At 43.0% G+C, this 18,622-nt stretch overlaps 2 protein-coding genes and 1 long non-coding RNA gene across 4 annotated transcripts in view; 1 reads left to right on the top strand and 2 right to left on the bottom strand.

Annotated features, from left to right (window-relative positions):
• The window catches only part of ankrd13b (ankyrin repeat domain 13B), a 35,838-nt gene extending 21,356 nt beyond the window's left edge, over nt 1-14,482 (top strand). Inside the window, exons 7-15 of the mRNA XM_086036123.1 lie at nt 2,762-2,828; nt 3,503-3,584; nt 4,356-4,420; nt 4,720-4,856; nt 8,548-8,705; nt 8,797-8,985; nt 10,247-10,410; nt 12,087-12,163; nt 13,054-14,482. Coding sequence (XP_085892249.1) covers nt 2,762-2,828; nt 3,503-3,584; nt 4,356-4,420; nt 4,720-4,856; nt 8,548-8,705; nt 8,797-8,985; nt 10,247-10,410; nt 12,087-12,163; nt 13,054-13,258 — 1,144 coding nt within the window. The 3' untranslated portion in view covers nt 13,259-14,482. The remainder of the gene's footprint in view (nt 1-2,761; nt 2,829-3,502; nt 3,585-4,355; nt 4,421-4,719; nt 4,857-8,547; nt 8,706-8,796; nt 8,986-10,246; nt 10,411-12,086; nt 12,164-13,053) is intronic.
• Nucleotides 6,069-9,070, bottom strand: LOC147144589 (uncharacterized). Its single transcript, XR_015087504.1, has 2 exons — nt 8,834-9,070; nt 6,069-8,744 (listed from the first exon to the last, which is right to left on the bottom strand). It is a non-coding gene; the product is annotated as an uncharacterized LOC147144589 (long non-coding RNA).
• Nucleotides 14,483-15,057: 575 nt separating the features above from the next.
• The window catches only part of ssh2a (slingshot protein phosphatase 2a), a 31,779-nt gene continuing 28,214 nt past the window's right edge, over nt 15,058-18,622 (bottom strand). For both annotated transcript variants that reach the window (XM_086036008.1, XM_086036007.1), the window contains one exon: nt 15,058-17,436. In XM_086036008.1, the coding sequence (XP_085892134.1) occupies nt 16,063-17,436 (1,374 nt within the window). In that variant the 3' untranslated portion in view covers nt 15,058-16,062. The remainder of the gene's footprint in view (nt 17,437-18,622) is intronic.

The raw sequence follows: 18,622 nt of genomic DNA on the forward strand, positions 1-18,622 counted from the left end.
GTACAGTGTTATAGAACTAAGTACAGAAATAATGACACAGACAATTTACTGTTTGTGGTGTGTATTATGTACCAGAGCTGGGAATTTTACAAAAAATTGAGCGTCCGTTATTCGTCATCTGCCTGCAGCATGGGTACCCTTCCGTCGTCAATCATTCGCCTTTTTTGGGGGAGGTTAAAAAATGGTACCTGCCTATAAGCCGGTCCGCCTCAGATTTTAAACGATTCCAACCGCAAACTTCAATAGCATCATCGGCCCTCCCACGGCCGATATTTGAACAGAAAGAGTGACTCACAGTGACTCTCTGAACCGTGTTTCCTGTTTCCTCACTCAAATCTGTACCCCATGCAACAACCCGACTACTGTTCCTCGCCGTGGCCATCGAAGCCTCGCCGTGAAAAATGGACCGGACGGACTAGAGACGAAAGACGGATTAAATACATGGGCTTCCGACCACGCTTAGTCCGTCTATTTTAAATTTTTACCCGTCATTCGTCAACCGCCATAGACAGTATGGCCAACTCTGTTATGTACAGTACTGTATATACAGTCTGTGCATAAAAAGATAGACGGATGAGATAAAACAGCTCTGCTATTGCAGTTTTTGATAGTAGCTTTTCAGTTTACTTTACATGTATGACACAACAAACCCACCGCTACTGCTTTTGTAGCCTGACATCCATGCAGTAGCACTGTGGCTGTCGCAGTCTGTTGCTGAAGCAGTCACTTAAAGCCCCCACTGTCTCATACAGAGGGTGAGAGAGGTCATGCATGATTGATGTCCATTTTTTTAAACATCCTCCTCTCACCCACTTCTTCTTTGGCGTCCCGTGGGCAGTTTGCTACCGACCTAGCTTGACGAGTCTCCGTGCTGACACCCGCAAAGAAAATTTGAAGTGAAATTAAAAGACAGCTTCGAACCTACCTGAATATTGCATTAGTTAATAATAAAGGAGAATTGGATTTTGAATCTTCGCCATTGCGGTCACATCCTGTATACATGATCAGATCAAATCGGATGTTGTTTTAGTGCCAGAATTAGTGCTAATGATGCGATAACACTGCCAGGTTTAATGGTTCACACGTAGTGCAAATTCATTGGCTCAGCGTGCATAGCATATGTTTGTATTCATCACCAGTGCCTTAAAGACAAATACACCTCAGAAATATGAAATGTTCCTCACTGCATCTTTCTAGGCAAATATTAGAGCAACTTAAAATTGAATTGGAATCTGAAACATGCACAAGAAATGAAGTCAACTCAGCAGCCTCGGACTCAAACCTTCAATTAAGGAAAGAAAAAAAGTTTTTCAAAATGTGAGGCAAGTTCTAATGAAAAAGACGAGGTAATAAATTAAACTTATCTCCCGAATCCCCTCTTGACACTGAGGTAATTTATTACTGCCCACTTGACTTTTGCTGTCTTTAAGTGTAATGCTTCATGGCACCGATTTCTTTACACTAGTCTCACTTGTACACGGGCAGAATAAAAAGTTCAAAGAGAGAGCGAGAAGACTGAAAGCAATGTGCAGCTATGCGGCAAGGTGGTGAGGTGAAAGTGAGCATTTTGTCAGGCGTGTGACTCAAAGTGTCAACCTTGCATTTTGCCTGTGTGCTCCCTTTCTACATGCAAATTATTTATTTGGAATGCATGTGAGCAAGTCACTCTGTGAAGCACCACACATGGGTTGAATATCTTTAGTCGGCCAGGAACAGTAAATATAGCAACAGTCCACTTTTTAAAGACTTGATTATATTGTGAGTCCCCATCTACTCATGGTCTTGCTACTAGGAAAGTAGTAATTTGTGTCAAAGAACTATGTTAAAGTGATAATGTATATTTCGACTGAAAGAACAACATCGTGTATGTGAGGCAGGAGCCATCTTTAGCCTGGGTTGTTAGTGGAAGCGTCTTTGCGGAATGCACACATGCATTTCCAGTGCACTTTTTATAAATCAAATCATTTGCAAGGCATCTACTGTTTCTGTTTTGTGTTCTGAGTGTTGCGCAACTCTCATGATGAGAAGTGCTGTAGAAAATGGATGGATGGATTTGTTTTTGTCTTACATTACTCTCAACAAAATAAATGAAGACAAATATTCCTTGCCCGTATTTAACTCATTCACTGACAGACATTTTCAGTCCCTCTTTTACCCTACTGTATGAAAAAAAACGAAAGAAACCCACAAATCAATTCCTGGGATTGAATGGCTGGACTGGGAAAAGACAAGTAAATTCGTCATTGGCAGTGAATGAGTTCAATGACATAATGGTGTCACGCCACACCAAATATTTGACATTCTTTTAGTATCGAGAAGGATTAGGACCATGTTAACTGTGCAAAATCACCCAACAGTTTTGCACATGAGCAACAATTTAGGGACATTGAAAGAAAAACAAAAGAAAAAATGAACCCTACTCTTTATTTGAGTGTCAATTTCTTTTGTAAAAAGATGAAACATTCTTCAATAACTTGTGTACAACGGTCATACCTCAACAAATCATAGCATTGAGCAGTATAATTGAGCACAAAATGAGGATTTGATAAATCCTTTAACTCATTCAGCTGCCAGACATTTTCAGACCCCCTTTTAAGCTAATGTTTAAAAGATTTTGGAAAAAAAATATAAATAAGTTCTTGGGTTTGAATGGCTGAAAAGACAAATAAATCCGTCAATGGCAGTAAATGAGCTAAGAAGAAAAAATGACGCTACATATTTTCCAGAGCTGTTATATTGATGTAAAGTCTGTTGATTTCAGGAACAAGACAGGCATTCTGGGCTGGAGGAGCGAAAAGACCGAGACTGTGAACGGATATGAAGCCAAGGTAGAGAGAGCACCGACAGGCTGTCGAGTCTCTCACACTGTCCAGACAATCCAAGGACGTCAAAACTCAGTTGATATTTCCAGAAAAATTCAGAATGTATTTTATACTCTACCATTGCCCGCCTATTGCTTGATGTTATCACCAGAATGCACCTCGGCATTGTCCTCATTTAATGGCCTCGAACAAAACCGAGAGAAAATTGTTCTATTGTGACTTAGACAAAGAATATAGATACCCTCGACTCCATTTGTTTGCTCACGGGCCACGAGAGATCGATCGGAGACAAGTGTCACATATCGAGGACCATCAATCACCAGTGCTTTAAAAGCAATTCCGACAGGCCTCAGCAGTAATTGCTATTTTCTACGTCTCTGATTTAGAGTTTGGAACATAAATGGGCACGCTCGGTTGAGCTACTTTCCTCGCTGCTGTTGTTTGGCATATTTGACTTTCCCGTTGTGGAGCGTAGCCTGCTGACGCTACTTGAACATTATAGAGTGATAGGCCGAATTGTTATAGTGTATTGTTGTGGGGTTAATGTATTATTTTTATTTTTTTTTACATCTTTATTATAGTAATAAAAACGAGTCGTTATTCTGCATCCTGCCAAGCAGTCGTTTGGTACTTTCTTGCTTGCTCATCACCGTCATTTTCATCTTTTCTTCCTTTTTTAGGTGTATGCTGCGTCAAATGTGGAGCTTATCACCAGGACCAGAACGGATCACCTGTCAGACCAGAACAAGAACAAGATTAAAGGTTTCCTTATAATTTATCAGCTAATATTAAATGTTGTCAACATAGTTTGGGATTTTATTTCTTTTTGACTTTTGTTTTTGAAATTCAGTTAGCGGTAGTATTAATGAACTTTTTGTCACTTTTGTCAACTGAAAATGACAAAAGTGCAAGTGCTCCACTTGCGGATGTTGTAAAGTTGGCCAGTACGATCACAGATCACCGCTGCGAAGTGGTCACCTGGAGACCGTCTTTCACCCCGATCGTTTGTGTTTTTAGCTGGTTTTAGTCTACTTTAGTCTTTTAGTCTACTTTCTATCTCCAAATTGTCAGGTGCCCCGGAGGCTTGTAAAAGAAAACCCCCTCGAACCGGCAGAACACCCAGCAACACGGTCAAATTGCTCAACACGCTAAACCAGACTTGCCCTGGCACGCAACATGAAAACGCGGCAGTTTTTAAGCCGAGCGCACAAATGCCAGACTAAGTAGAGCCCATAGAGTAAAAATACAGCAAACACTATTGCAAGCCACAGGTTTGTTATGTATTCAGTATTCACCAAAACATATTGAAGTACTTGTTCCATTAACAATAGGTAACATCACACACTTGTTTACATCGCAATGTAAACAATGGATTTTTTTCAAAGTAGAGTCCAGTCTGCTAAGTGCTACCGCTAAGTAATAATTCATTTTTTCCTGCAATTGACTGTTGACCATTTGAGTATATTTATGTCTATATATGGTATGTATGGACAGTTTTTTTTCAAGTCATTCATTGTCTTTTTGTCTGAGCAGGTGGAAAGACTCCCTTGCAGAACTTCCTTGGGATTGCAGAGCAACACATGGGCCCAAACAACGGGGTGAGTAGTAGCGTCTTGAGTTGATTCACGTTGCTTGAAAAGCACGTGCTTCTATTGCTTGTAAGGCACGTCTAAAAAATGAAGGTTGGCTGTCAGATTAAATAGGATTTCACATCATTATAAAATGATGTTTAAATTTACTGCCGGCTCTATCCTTCACAACTCGCAGTATTTTATTAGTGTTTTTTTTTTTTTTTTTAATCGGTGTAAAAAGTAGAACATTCTGAACTGAATTCTCCTTTCTGCTTGTATTTGTTTGGATGTTTATTTTACTGGATGTGTCTCGGCTCGATCTGTAGGCCCTGGTGACCCAGATGTCAACTCCGGCGGTGACCAACCCTGCTGCGCTGAGCGCCGAGGAATACTTCAACCCCAGCTCTTCTCCCACGTTGAGGGACATCGGCCATCCGTGCCAACTCACCACCAAGACGCAAAGGTGAGGCAGCTGACAGATAGCCTCACACAAAAGCTGACATGCCTATGACGACGTTGCCCTGCAAACCTGGCCGCTAAGATGCTGCCAAGCTGACAAAACTACAAATAGAGTGGGACTTTCTGTCATTTAATAATAATAATAGTAATATATTTGATTTCAAGGCACCTTTCTGTCACTCATGGTTACCGTACAAAAATGAATTGAGAAATTAAAATAAAGAAAACTAACATTAAAAGACTAAAGAGAGCTTTTAAAATAAATCAAAATAGGCTGGAATTACATAAATGGATGAGAGTTATAACGAATATGCTTTTTTAGAAGAAGAAATCAACCCAAACATATTTTTTTCAAGAATATGTTCCATGCAGGCCCACTAGTTGAAACAAGGCAGTCTGATAAATATTGTGTTTGTGGAATAAGAGTTAATCCACCCGTTTTTAGCCATCTCTGGGGAGCGGCCATTTTGTCACCTCTGTCGACAGAAAATGACATCACAACTGCTCGGGGCTCAGGTAACGACCAATCACGGCTGACCTGTTTTCTGAAGCTGAGCCGTGATTGGTCGTTATCTGAGCCCTGAGCAACTTCGATGTCATCTTCAGTCAACAGAAGTGACAAAATGGCCGCCCCCTGAGATGGCTAAAAGGAGGTGAATTTTGTTGCTTAACTCATATTCCACAAATGCAACATCAATCAGAATGCCGTGGGCCTGCTGAGACAATATTCTTGAAAAAAATTCAGGTTGGATCAATTTACTCTTTAAAGGTATGTGTTTTAAGTTTGGACTTGAAACGAGATAATGAGTCAATGTTTCTGAGGTGAGATGGGAGAGCATTCCAGAGGCGAGGAGCAAATCGGCTGAATGCTTTATTTATTGTTAATTTGTGCCTTGATTTGATTTAGGGGGCTCTATCGGCCAATTTGGTTTCTCATTAGCTGTCATGGGCTTATTTAGCAGCACCAAATAATGTCACTGGTGATGGTAATTATGATCCAGCCATCCATTTTCTATACTACTTGTCCTTATTACAGTTACAGGTGATCTGAGGCAATCCCAGCTGATTGTGGACTGGTTGCCAGCCAATCACAAAGCACTTGAACAGTAGACAAATGGTCTACTTCAGACTCACATTCACATCTATGGACAATCTAGAGCTAGCGTGATTTCATTTAAGGGCTGCATATAAAAAAATGAAGGATGATAAGAGCCACTTTAGAATTCTTCCACTTTAATTAATTAAACATGCTACAATCAATCCATCCATTTTCCAAACTGTAAGCAAGTATATTGTATATATCGTCGCTGTCCTGTGAAAAACACTTACCGGGTATCTCCAATTTTGGAAACTTTTTTAATTTTCACTTTAATGCGATGTCTGTAATGCTGAAATATGACTCATGTAAAAATAAGAAAATGAAAAAAAAAATGGAGATAAGTGTTTTTCGCATGACAGCGATGATATGTTGTAGTTATTTTGACAAACTGCTACAACAGCTTTCTGTTAAAAGTGGTGAGTCAAATAGTTAAGGGATTTTCAAGATTTTGGTGTGGATTACTTGAGGATCATTAATGTGATCTGTTCATAAATCGGACTTTGACCCAAAGCAGAAATTGAAGAAAATATTTTTGCTTCTAAAATTTCATTATATTTACTCACTATAGTGTTTTGAAGATAATTGTGTTATCTTTAAGACATCTACCCACCTCCACTTTTTTTTTTTTTTAAACTATTCCTGCAGGGCGTGTCAAGTCATTTCTAATGTTCGACGTTTGTCGCTAAAAATGGGAGGCATTTATTGTTAAGGTCCATTTATTGTCCATTAAGAATTTATAATATCAGGCCACTTGCGATGGTAATATTCAAAACAAAATGTCCTTTTCATTCACAAAGACAACAAAAATGTCATTTCTATTTTGCCATGCTTAACAAACTCCCCGTTTAACTCATCATAACAACACTGAGCATTAGTGGTGCAGTGGCGTTAGTGAACTCATCGATGCCGCAAATCACGTTGCATTTTTTATACCGTCACACGGCTGTTTATCGAGATCACCAGCCAGTGCTTGAATGCATCTGGTTGCTGTGGAATCCAAAACGGGCTTTCAGTGATTGGCCTCTTGTGCTTACCTAAAATTCACACTCTTGCGTTGCTTATTGTTGTTGTGACAAATATGTGACAAAAATCCTGTTTGAATCTTGACATGAATACTTTGGTGCATTTTTTTTTTTTTTTTTTTTAGCTTTGAACATTTGAGGAAATGTCTTTTCAAAATTCCTGTGCTTCATCTCAAAAGGCCATTTCAAATTGACACCGCTATAGCCTCCTTGCATATTTATAGCACATGGATTTTGTGCTTGTTGTCGGGACAACGAATACAATTTTTTTTCAGTCCATTCTTCTTTGAATTGCTGATTTTTACTCTCTTCTTTTCTTCTGCCAGCAAACTGAGAACACGCCATTTTCATGCAATCGACAACGTGTCGGTGACAGTTCAAAATTGCACTCGCAGCAGTGAACTCCGTGACCCAGCAACAGATTGTCTGTATGTTGTTGGCACGGTGACAAGTCCCTGTATACATGTGCTGACCCAACCAAAACACAAGTGAAGGAATACATTTCAATTCATCTCTTGGTGTGCCGCCATCCCCACATACACAATTCAGTGGATTTTACGGCCTCGTACTACTCAGAAAACGCCCAATCTCGTCTAATCTCAGAAAAGGACGTAATAGTTCAGGGGCCACAATTAGGTTGGCTATTGAGGGCCAATGATTTAGAGCAGTGTTTCCCAACCTTTATTGAGCGAAGGCACATATTTCACCTGGGAAAAAAAAACTCCCGGCACACCACTTTGCAAAACGATTCACAAAAAGTGGATGTAGAGGTTAATTGTATCACTTTACCTCTAGTGGAAGAGCATTTAATTGTTATTGCCTGTTGCTATACGTGCTTGGCTTACATAAATCAACAAAAAAATATTAGGAAATGATCTATTTTTGTAGAAATAATTGACATTGGATAATTTTCCTGCCCGCGCTCGCCGCGACCATCGAAGCCTCGGCGCGAAAAATAGACGAGTGACGGACTGCAGACGAATGGCTTGTATTGCCATTCGGGTTCCCGTCCATGCTTCATCTGTCTATTTCAAAATTTTCCCCGTCATTCGTCAGCCGTCAGCAAAACGGGCGTCCGTCAGTGACGGATAGACGGACCTCTCCGTCACGTAGCTCTGCGAACAAATATTAGAATTTAGGTTGTAAATATACGACAGGCCCTCCACTGCTAGACTGATAGCCGTGATAAAAGCAATCGGTTTTAATAAGGGAGCTTACAACAAGCAGCATTCAGGTACTGCATGTCGTCTGTTTGACTGCATTGGCCTCTTTTGTCATGTTTAGTATTCAGCTCACTGTTCATCGCTGCGTAATTCAAGGCGACATTACATGATGAGGGGGAAATCTGTAAGGCCGCTCTCAATGCCACGCTCATTAAAAGATCCATTTCCAATTTAGGCATCGATCGGCCAAACGGGACTCGGAGACTCGTCGACTGCCAATGCTAACAGATTCTCTGATCTATGTCTATGTAAGCATTACTCAGGATTCCGGATGTAAAGCACACAAATGAGAACCTTAAGTGTTGACCCATTTGAAAGAGAAGTAATTACTAGTCAACCTCTTTTGTCCAGATTCAAAGCAAAGCTGTGGCTGTGCGAGTCCCATCCGCTCTCGCTGGCGGAACAAGTGGCGCCTATCATCGACCTCATGGCCATTTCCAACACCCTGTTTGCCAAGCTGCGTGACTTCATCATGCTGCGCTTGCCGCCCGGCTTTCCCGTCAAGATCGGTGAGTGCCGAGGAAGCCGGGTGGAAAAACCGAGGGTTGCTGGAATAAAGGTGAAAGCATGAAAATGCGTCAAATGTTGTCCCCCGAGCAGAGATCCCTCTCTACCACATCCTGAACGCCAGGATTACCTTCAGCAACCTGAACGGCTGTGAGGAGGGGGCAAGCGTGCGTCCTGACAACGAAGCCGCAGTGGAAGGGGGCGGACAAAGGTATAACTTGAGGACGGACACCCCTTCTCCTGGCAGCGACTCCTCTAGTGTCTCCAGCTCCAGCTCCACCAGTGAGAACCCTCACTCGCTCGCTCACTCACTCATACACATTGTGCTAATGCTCAGCCGAGCATTGACTTTTATTTTGGAACCAAAAAAAACGTTTTAATGAGGCGTGATGGAATCACCATGTCTCAAAGGATTCAAAGAACAGAATGTTCAGTTCATTCCGAATGGGTGGGATGTAATTGTTCATAAGAAGTTCTGAAATATTAGACTTTTGTTGTGAAAGGGTGACCGGATGATATATAAAATGCCGCGGTGCCGCTCCCGGTTGGAGATTACTGTCAAACTAAACATAAAACAAAGTGAATTACATGTTGTTGTGTTTCAAACAACCAGACAACATTGCCTTAGGAAATGTGCACTAGCTTAATGCTAAAACACAATGTAAAATGTCATAGAGGGGCTAGCGAATAGCTTGTTGCGGTGATACAACCCCTTGTTTCTTTGCCTTAGGAAATGTGCACTAGCTTAATGCTAAAACACAATCTAAAATGTTATAGAGGGGATAGTGAATAGCTTGTTGCGGTGATATAACCCCTTGTTGGTTGTTTGAACACAAACAGTGTAGCAACACATGTGGACAGACAATACAACAATACTCACAGATATTCTTTATCCGCTGTGAAAAACAACTAATATAACTGCATCGTACATATCCATTTGTGAAACTCTTCTTTGTGTGTGTGTGTCTCTATGTCAATATCATACTGTCCCCTGGTGGCCAATACGCACACACTAGAAGGGGCACATGCGGTTAGAATGGATTGCTGGCATTTGCATTATTTTCAATGGAAAAGGACGAGTGTTTTTAGTTACCAGGGTGGTTATGGAACAAATGAAATTGCAGATTCAGTGTCATCCATCCATTGTTATCGTTGGTCGCTAGTTGCACATCGCCCCCACCTACTGGACTGGAGTGGAGTCACCTGGGACGTCATCTTTTTGAGTCCCATCGGACATATTTAGGATCGTAGTAACACAATTTATTTATTTATTTGAAATACAAGCAATATACCACCAAACGTTTTCTGAAGCTGCTTTTTGGGTGATTCATCTTCCAAATGGAAAATCACCCATCTGAGTCGTACAGGGACTTTGAAGGGACAAGTACGTGCCTGCTTTTTTTATGTTCACCATTTTTGTCCTCTTTCTCTCAGGGTTGCTGTTTCCTTCCCTCTCCTGCTCTCCCACTCGCATGTAAGACGACCATCAGTGTCCGATAACACCTTCCCATCCTTTGCCCTTTCGCCTTCCCCGTATGTGCAGTGTCATGTCGAGCCGGCGAGATCCCCCCCTGCGTGTTTGAGCCCCCCTCTGGATACACCATGCTTGGAGGCAAACAGAGAGATAGCATGAGGGAGGAGGAGGAGGACCTGCTGCAGTTTGCCATTCAACAGAGTCTGCTGGAGGCCGGCTCGGAATACGATCAGGTGACTACGCGTGAGCGCGCCGCTCCCCGGAGATTCATTTGTGTGCTTTAAAAAGCACTCTTGACCTTCGCTAAACTTTTGAACGCGCACGTTCAATGTTTCAGCACATTTGTGTTGGCCTGCACGGATCCAACACGCAAGCTGTATTAAATCTTGACCCTTTTCTTTTATGCAAACTTCAAAAAGTAAGAAGTCAATTTTGCCTGTGCAAATGACAGGACTGCAGTCAAAGAAGGTCTTTAAAAAAAAAGTGTCCGGCGTCAGCATGAAAACAGTCAAATGGATCAATAAGAAGAGGAATCGATTGCAAAGATCGGGCGCCGTTTTCGAGATCCCAAAGCTCCGCGGTCCTCGTCGTCCTTGGCTTTCCTCCAGGTGTAGACAAGGCCAAATAAAAATAGGTTGATTGAGGCAGGTCATCCTCCCTCGAAGTCGGAGCAAGCAGGAGTACGGTGTGGAGGAGGCAACGTGACAACTTTTAGGTGTCAATTAACTATGGTACTTTAAAAACTGAGCACTAAAGCCATTTGAACTGAAAAGCGGGGCAAATCTCTGCCTTAAAGCGGAAGTCAATCAGCTCTTTTCTGAAGCTGAGCCACGATTGGTCATTATCTGAGCCCTGAGCAACTGAGATGTCATTTTCAGTCGACAGAAGTGACAAAATGGCCGCCCCCTGAGGTGGCTAAAAACGAGTGGATTAACACTTAATTAACTCAGAATGCCTTGTTTCAACTAGTGAACTGGCACACTGTGACATCGCTTACTGCGCGAGCACCAGGTCTTATACTACATTGTGTGTAGGCCTAATATTCTTTTACTGATTTCGAATGACATAGTACCTGTACCTGAATAATATCAACATTTTGAGTGAGTTGATTTTAGTTTTAAAAAATCAAAAAAAAAATCACAAAAAGAGCTCTTGCACTTAATGTTGATTTGCTGTTTAGTAGGTTTGTGCCACCCTTGAATGGTCATTTTTACACATGAGAGCCCTTTGCACTGAAAAAAAAAATGTTTTGATTGTGCAAACACTTTTCTGGTGAAAGCTGGATCATTGATACGTGTATTGAGCATGAAATATATTAAGATATTGCGATGTGTGGTTCAATGAAAAACAGACATATTTTGTCCATATACATGTGATACTGAGATACTCAGAAAATGCCATGACGTTGATGCTTGCTGAACTATGGCACGCTGCAATCCTGCGAGATTTGCTGACGCGGCGATATGATGCCTTGGCCCTTTTCCACATACTTGGATGTTTTCTGCTCCATTTCTCTCGCGTACAGTATTACACTAGCAGCAAAGTACAGGAGGGATGAACTTTTGACTGTCTGACATTATTTTAGCCTTCGGGGGAGGTTTGCTGTTCTCCTTTTTAGAAGTGAATTCAAGCATGATTATGTGCAAAGAGCCAACATGAGGGCAGTTTATCATGTTGCTGGAAAATAGAATGCAGGTGTACAATTTTTACTGGAGCTGACTTTGGGCGAGAAGCAGGGCACACCCTGGACTGATTGCCAGTCAATCATAAAGCACATACCGTCACACTAATTGAAAATTTAGATTCACTCAGAATTTTTAACTTTTAATACACATTTCCTTCAGAATTAAATTGGTTTATTATTCAAAGATTTCTGCTTGCCTCCTGACTTCCTGTCGTTTCTTCCAAGGTGACCATCTGGGAGGCACTGACCAATAGCAAGCCAGGAACACACCCCCTGTCTTGTGATCCAAGTCGCCTGGAGAGGTCAGCCTTACGTTCGGGGGCGGAGCTACAGGGTAGTGACGGACAAATGAAGCTTCATGAAGCACTTGTGATCATTTTGGATTCCTCTAACCATTGAGAGGAGTCAAAAATATCGCATGTGCTTCATGAAGCACTTGTGATCATTTCAGGAGTAAAAAATATCACAAATGAAGCTTCATGAAGCACTTGTGATCATTTTTGACTCCTCTTGATGGCACTCTTGGTTTAAAGATGCAGTGGAAATGTAATGCATTTCCATTGCGTTATCCTTTATCTTCCAACCAAGAGAACCATCTAGAGGAGTCAAAAATATCACAAGTGCTTCACGAAGCTTCATTTTTTCCATCACTACAAGAGTGACAAGGGGCTGCCAAGGCCACCGAGCGAATCAGCGCATGAGATTGAAGTAGGCTATGAGCTAGTAAACAAAATCAAAGCAAACTCATCTCAAAGCTTTCGGGGTAAACAAACTGCATCCTGCTCCCTCACCCACATTGTCTCCGACTTCCTGTCACCGCTTTGCTCGATTGTTTTTCTCCTCTTACTCTTTTCTTCTTTCCTTCCATCCCTGACTCACATCCTGTATTTTTTTTTTTTTTTCCTCCTCGTCGCGCACTCCGGTCCAACGCGCACGTGCGTGTTTGGAGAGCGAGTGGGGGAGATGACAGTTTCCTGCTTTCACAGTCTTTGACTTTGCCTTGTTATCTGTTGACTTTGCCTTGTTATCTTTTCTGTCGCTCTCTTCCCTGTTTGGAGACCAGTGGATGGGCATGCACAACGTCCTCTTCCTCCTTCTCACTTTCTCGTACAACTCAAGTCAATATTTTAGGCAACTCATCACAAAATCTTCTACATCGAGAAGGTAACGTCTCTCGTCTCGTCCTGCCCAGGATCCCCCGAACGAAGCCCCGCTCCCCCTCCAGCCTCTCCTCAACCCCCTCCAAGAAGCAGCAGTCGTCCAGCTGCGGCTACGACGAGCAGCTGCGCATCGCCATGGAAATGTCGGCTCGGGAGCAAGAGGAAGCCGAGCTGCGGCGACGGAAGGAAGAGGAAGAGCTGCTTCACATCATCCAGCTGTCGCTCATGGAGAAGTGAGCCGGCCAATGGGCCGGTTTGCAAATATCGTAAGCACATTCGGAAATGAATGAAACAAACAAACAAACAAACAAAAAAAAGGACTGTTGTGCTTTCATAGCCATCCATGGTTCAGCTTTCTCGTAAAGCCATAGGGTGATGATGATGTCAGGATGATTGACACCACGTGTTTCCTCTCTTGCATGGCACTTCTTCCCCAGTGCCGGTTTACAACCAATCGCACCCAATACCTGTTTAGAAAAAGGCCTCGATCAGCTGGTGGAAGTGACGTGAATGAATGTCGACCCTTTTGTTCCATAATAACGACAGTGTAAAAAAACAAAGGAAAGTGAAGTTGCTGAGTTGTAGTTAGGTAGTTGTATGTATGTGTTTTTACTTGCACAAAATCCAAATGTACTGTATTTACACTGTGGTTGGTTGTTGATGTGGAGGTGACATGCTGGAGCACAAATGAACCGCAGGAGTGCTGATATGATTTCTCGATTACATTCGGTGTACTGCACTGCAATCTGATGTGAGACAATTACACGAGTTGTATCAAACATTCTGCCTTTACTTTAAGTCAGTCATGCTTATTTGACCTTCTAACCTCCCACCTCTCCAAAACATGCATGTTAGGTTCACTGAAGATTTCAAACTGTCCATAGCTGTGAATGGCGTATGGCTTGTATCGTGCCTCTCGCACAATGTTAGCTAAATGAGTGTGACAATGAATTATTTTTTGTAAAGGCAGAATTTGAGATGCAACTCTTTATTTGATCTCATTAGAGGCGTACCTTAGGAAATTTCTGATGATTGTTCGGATCCAAAATGACAATGAGATGTTCTTGAATGTAAATAACGGAAACGGCAGAACTACAGTTTTGATACAGATACATACATTTTAAGTAATTTTTTTTCTCACCAATAGCAGCACAACTTGAGGAGAGTCATCCTGCTCCTCTTTAATTCACAAGTATTCTTATCAGGTTGATGAGAAAGGTTTTTTTTAATCACTTCAACTGTTTTTATGGGTATGCTAGTCAAATAAAGGAACATCTTTTAATAAGTGTGTCACTTTATGTGCTTTTTATTATTATCGTAAAATGTATGCAGTTTAATCTGGAAATGTGCGAACGATGCATGTTCCTTCCATGTGTGTTGGGAATCCGACAGCGCTGTAAAATTAGCTGCCATTTATCTCTAATAGCCAACAGTGTGAGCAACATTAAGTGTATCCTTGAGCTGCAGTCGAGCGTTCTGTAATTTGCACAGATCTGCTCGAATAAAAAGAAAAATCATTTACTACCCATAAGGTGCCTCACAGACATGGAGAGAAAGCCTGCAAATTTCAACTCAACCTGGTCGACAACGAATAGTTAAAAGTCCTTTTACACACTTTTAGTCCACTGATGTAGATTTGATTAGCAAAATCTAATGAACCACTTCCATCTGCTCCTCACTCCCCCCCACTTCAAACCTGACGTTCTAATTACAAAAAATACCAAGTAGAGCCTGTGATGTCTTTTTTAAATCTACTTTATGAGGTACTTTAATGTCACACTCTCCTGCTTAAATAATTGAGCGAGAGCGAGCGCGAGAGAGGCCCTGGCGGCCTCCATCAGTGTTTAATTAGCCACATGAAGCAATAGGTAAAATAAAATGTCAGCACTGACAGACTCCTCACTGTGACTTTGTGGCTGAAGTTCACGCGTAAACTGCATTCTCCATTCTGACGAGCGCGGTGAAGTGCATTTACTGTCCAGCAGATGGCAGTAGAGATCGCGTATGTGTACGTAGTGAGAAAAGTCAGACTCCAGTCAAAACAAGCCAATTGTATTTATTAAATGCTCAAGCATTGAATAAAAAAACAAGTATTGAACATATTCCGCTTTATCCTGGATTAATTAAAACATGAATTAAAGACATTTGTCCGTTTGTGGAAAAACAAAAATGACGAGACTATCGAGCCTCTGTTGACATCAGTGCAAAAACATTCTCGTAGTTTAAGAAATAAAAGAAAATGATCAAAACAGTAAAGTGCATGTTTTGAGAAAAGCCCTCTTGTTGGAGTTTATACACTTTGCAGTGAAGGTCACGCACGCACAAACACAGGACATTACACACACACCCCCACACACACACACACACACACCCACACACAACAACAAAAAAGCAACTCAGCCATAGAGTGCGTGGTTCATTGTGTGCATGAAAGGTTGTCAGTCCAGTTCAAACACATCCAGTAGTTGACATGAGGAGGTGCTGTTAGGAACATACTTCAGGATTACTTCTCACACACACTACTGAAATGTTCTCACAAACAGTATGAAAACATGTATATCATTATATATGAGCATTTCAGTGCAATGTGTGAGAGCATTTCAGTATATTACATGGAAACATTTCAGTTGCTTGTGAGGCAATCTTGACTTCAGTGGAAAGACATTAAAGCTTTTATTCACTCATCAATATCAAGTTTAAGGTTGTCTTCATCCATCTGTACTATTAGAACGACGAGCGTGCACCAGTAGAACAAGTGTGCCTTACTAATAATGATTACCCCCCCCCACTACTAATGGCCTAGTTATTTTAATAGTTAGCTGGATTGTCTTGCTAGTTAGGACAGAGAGAACTAAAACATGGCCCTTAAAGATACTGACTAAATGCTCAAATGGCTTTCCATAGAATCATGTCACTAACGACTCCTCACACACACAGTCGGCGTCTCATTGCCAACACACCTGCTACACATTCCATCGGCACACTCGGTGCTGAGTCCACTTGTGTGCGTTCCAGTGAGGTCACATGGTGCACGAGTGAGGTCACATGGTGTTGTACAGCAGTGTGGCGGCGGCGGCGGCTGCGCGCTGCTTCCTCTCGCTGGCTTTCCGAGAACGTCTGGAAGGGTGAGCCCGCCCCTGTTGCCGTGACGACGACGGCGCGAGCGAGCCGCCCCCGCCGCCCTCCGCCTCTTCCCGCTCGCTCCTCTCGGGGGAGCAGGATGGGGAGAGGTCTTCACGGGACAAGTGTGTCTTTTCGGGGCAGTTGTTCCGTGTGAGAACTTTCTGCTTCTTCCACGTGTCGTCCGAGTGAGATGGCGACGCGGGGAAAGAGCGGTGGGAGTGCATCGCCGGCGCCGCCGCCGCCGTCGTCCGAGTGTGCTGCCTTAGGTCGAGGTCGCTGAGGTCGTTAGCTGACAATTCCAGGCAGTCCAATTTAGCCAAGGAGGCCGACCTCTTCATGAGAGAAGGCGGGGTGAGGCCCGCCTGGCGGATGCGAGCCTCCAGCTCGATGGCGCGGTGCCACCCGGCCGGCTCGAGGAGATTCTTCCCGTCTTGCCTGAGCCGCTGCGCCGCATCTGGCCTGGGAGGGGGCTCGGCGTCCATGAGGTTAGGCTGCCCCGTGTCCGGCATCTCCAGGCCGCCACCCTCGTGGAGGAACGCCTGCAGTTCCCTCAACGTCTGGCGAATCCTCTCCAGCTCCTGGCTTCCGCGTGCCAAGCGCTTCTGTGCGGCGCAGTCAGGACGGCAATTCCCTCGCACATCGAGGGACTCCAAGTTCTCATCGGGGTTAGACTCCTGGATTGTGACCCCATCCAGACTCATTTGGAGCCCACTGTCTCTTTGGGTTTGGGCTGAGGTATGTAGAGATGAGTCTGCTGTTTGAGTATCAAATGTAATATGGCTTAGAGGATGTGGTAGAGCACCAAACATGTGGCTGATAGAGCCATTGGGGAGGTTGGCTGTTTCTGAGCAGTTCAGTTCCTCACCGGCGGTCTCGCCCTTGGAGCGGCTTGGATGTTCAGACGTTTGGACAGGAGGGTGTTCGCTGCCCGGCGAGGGCAGCGGGGAGCGCTGCGCCGTCGCCACCTCCATTTCCTGCTTCAATTTCTGCTCCAGCTGCTCGGTGGCCCGCCGCACGGAACCGGCCGGCAGGTCGCACGGCGGTGGCGAGGGGGACGTCGGCCGCGGTGGGACTTCGGGTTCCGTCCCGTCCGGAGGGTCCGACCGGACAAGCGGAAGGCCCTGCGAGGGTGGAGGGACGGGCGACGGAGAGGAGGGGGTGGGAGGGGTTAATGAAGTAGTCGGGTGGCATATGGCTTCGAGCTCAGTGACAATATGGCGGACTGATATTCCGTTGTCGTGCTGAGGCAGAGCTAGAGTGCCGGGGCTGAGCTTGTCATCGCTAAGCTTGGACTGCGGAAAGATAGAAGGAAACATGCGTTTTGTGAGTGGGTTTCAGAACCAAGCAACATGTTTACTGATATGACAATGACCAAGTAAATGACAGGTCAGTAGGTAAGGCAACTTTGTCATGAAAACAATCGCTTCTCGTCGAGCCAGGTTTGATCCAAAACTGAACACGTTGTGATTTTCTAGCTCTTCGTGCCACAAGTCAGCACATGTAAGTCATTAGACGTGTTGTGTCGTTAACACTCTGGGCTTGCTCCATGCTGGCCATTTGTGGCCGCCTTTGTTCAACCACTTTAGGTAATCACATTTCTCAAGTGTAAGGATTTTTGTGTTATTTCTAACTTCAGCTCTTTAAATATATCAGTTATACACTGTTGACATCTAATTGTAGCTTTTGGCTCTATTGCGTTCACTTTCGAGTGACTGAAAGCCCGCAAAACTTAATTTTTAGTTCCTTACAGTTTCATTCTAGATGCAATACTTAATGATTGTATTTTTTGTATGTGTTTTCTGCCAAATTACATCATTTATCATTTGTTGGACAAGAGAGCCATTTCATGTAATATTCCTAGTTTCCATTTAATGACTTAATGAGCAATTGAACGATGCAACTTCGATTAGAAGTGGAGAAACCCTGCGCTGACCATGAAACAAAAATTATACTTTAATTTAAGAAGTGGAAGTGTCTGCTAGCTGTAGAAAGGCTGTGCTTTACAGGTAATACGAGGAAAAAGGTGGCACTGAAAATACATTAAAAAAATGTCGAACAGTTTGTTAAAAACTGTAGTAAAAAAAAAAAAAAAAAACCAAAGAAGTTTAAGAATTGCAGACAGTCGTAAACATCTTTCAAAAAATGATGGACAAGACTCTACAAGCCCACCCAGAAGGCAGAGTTTTGTCAAGTCCACTTTAAAAAAAATGAGTTTTTAAAGGCCAATAAACCACCTTCAAAACACATTTTTTTTGGTGTTTGCACAGAAACAATAATAGTGTAGTTTTCAAAAATGGCCGCTTTGAGACGCGTTACCAAATGCTTGCAATATCAGGCTCCAAAGCCTTGCTGCTCTGACCCTGTTTTTATGTCTTTTCAGGTTGGATGGGTCATGTTATGAGGCACACTAGAAATAAGGATGACAAATCTTGAAGCGCAACCTACTTTCAACCGATACTGCTGTATAGAGAATGAAAA

Source organism: Filicampus tigris, chromosome 7 (genome assembly GCF_054856515.1).
Source record: "Filicampus tigris isolate MCC_2025a chromosome 7, RoL_Ftig_1.0, whole genome shotgun sequence".
Classification (NCBI taxonomy): domain Eukaryota; kingdom Metazoa; phylum Chordata; class Actinopteri; order Syngnathiformes; family Syngnathidae; genus Filicampus; species Filicampus tigris.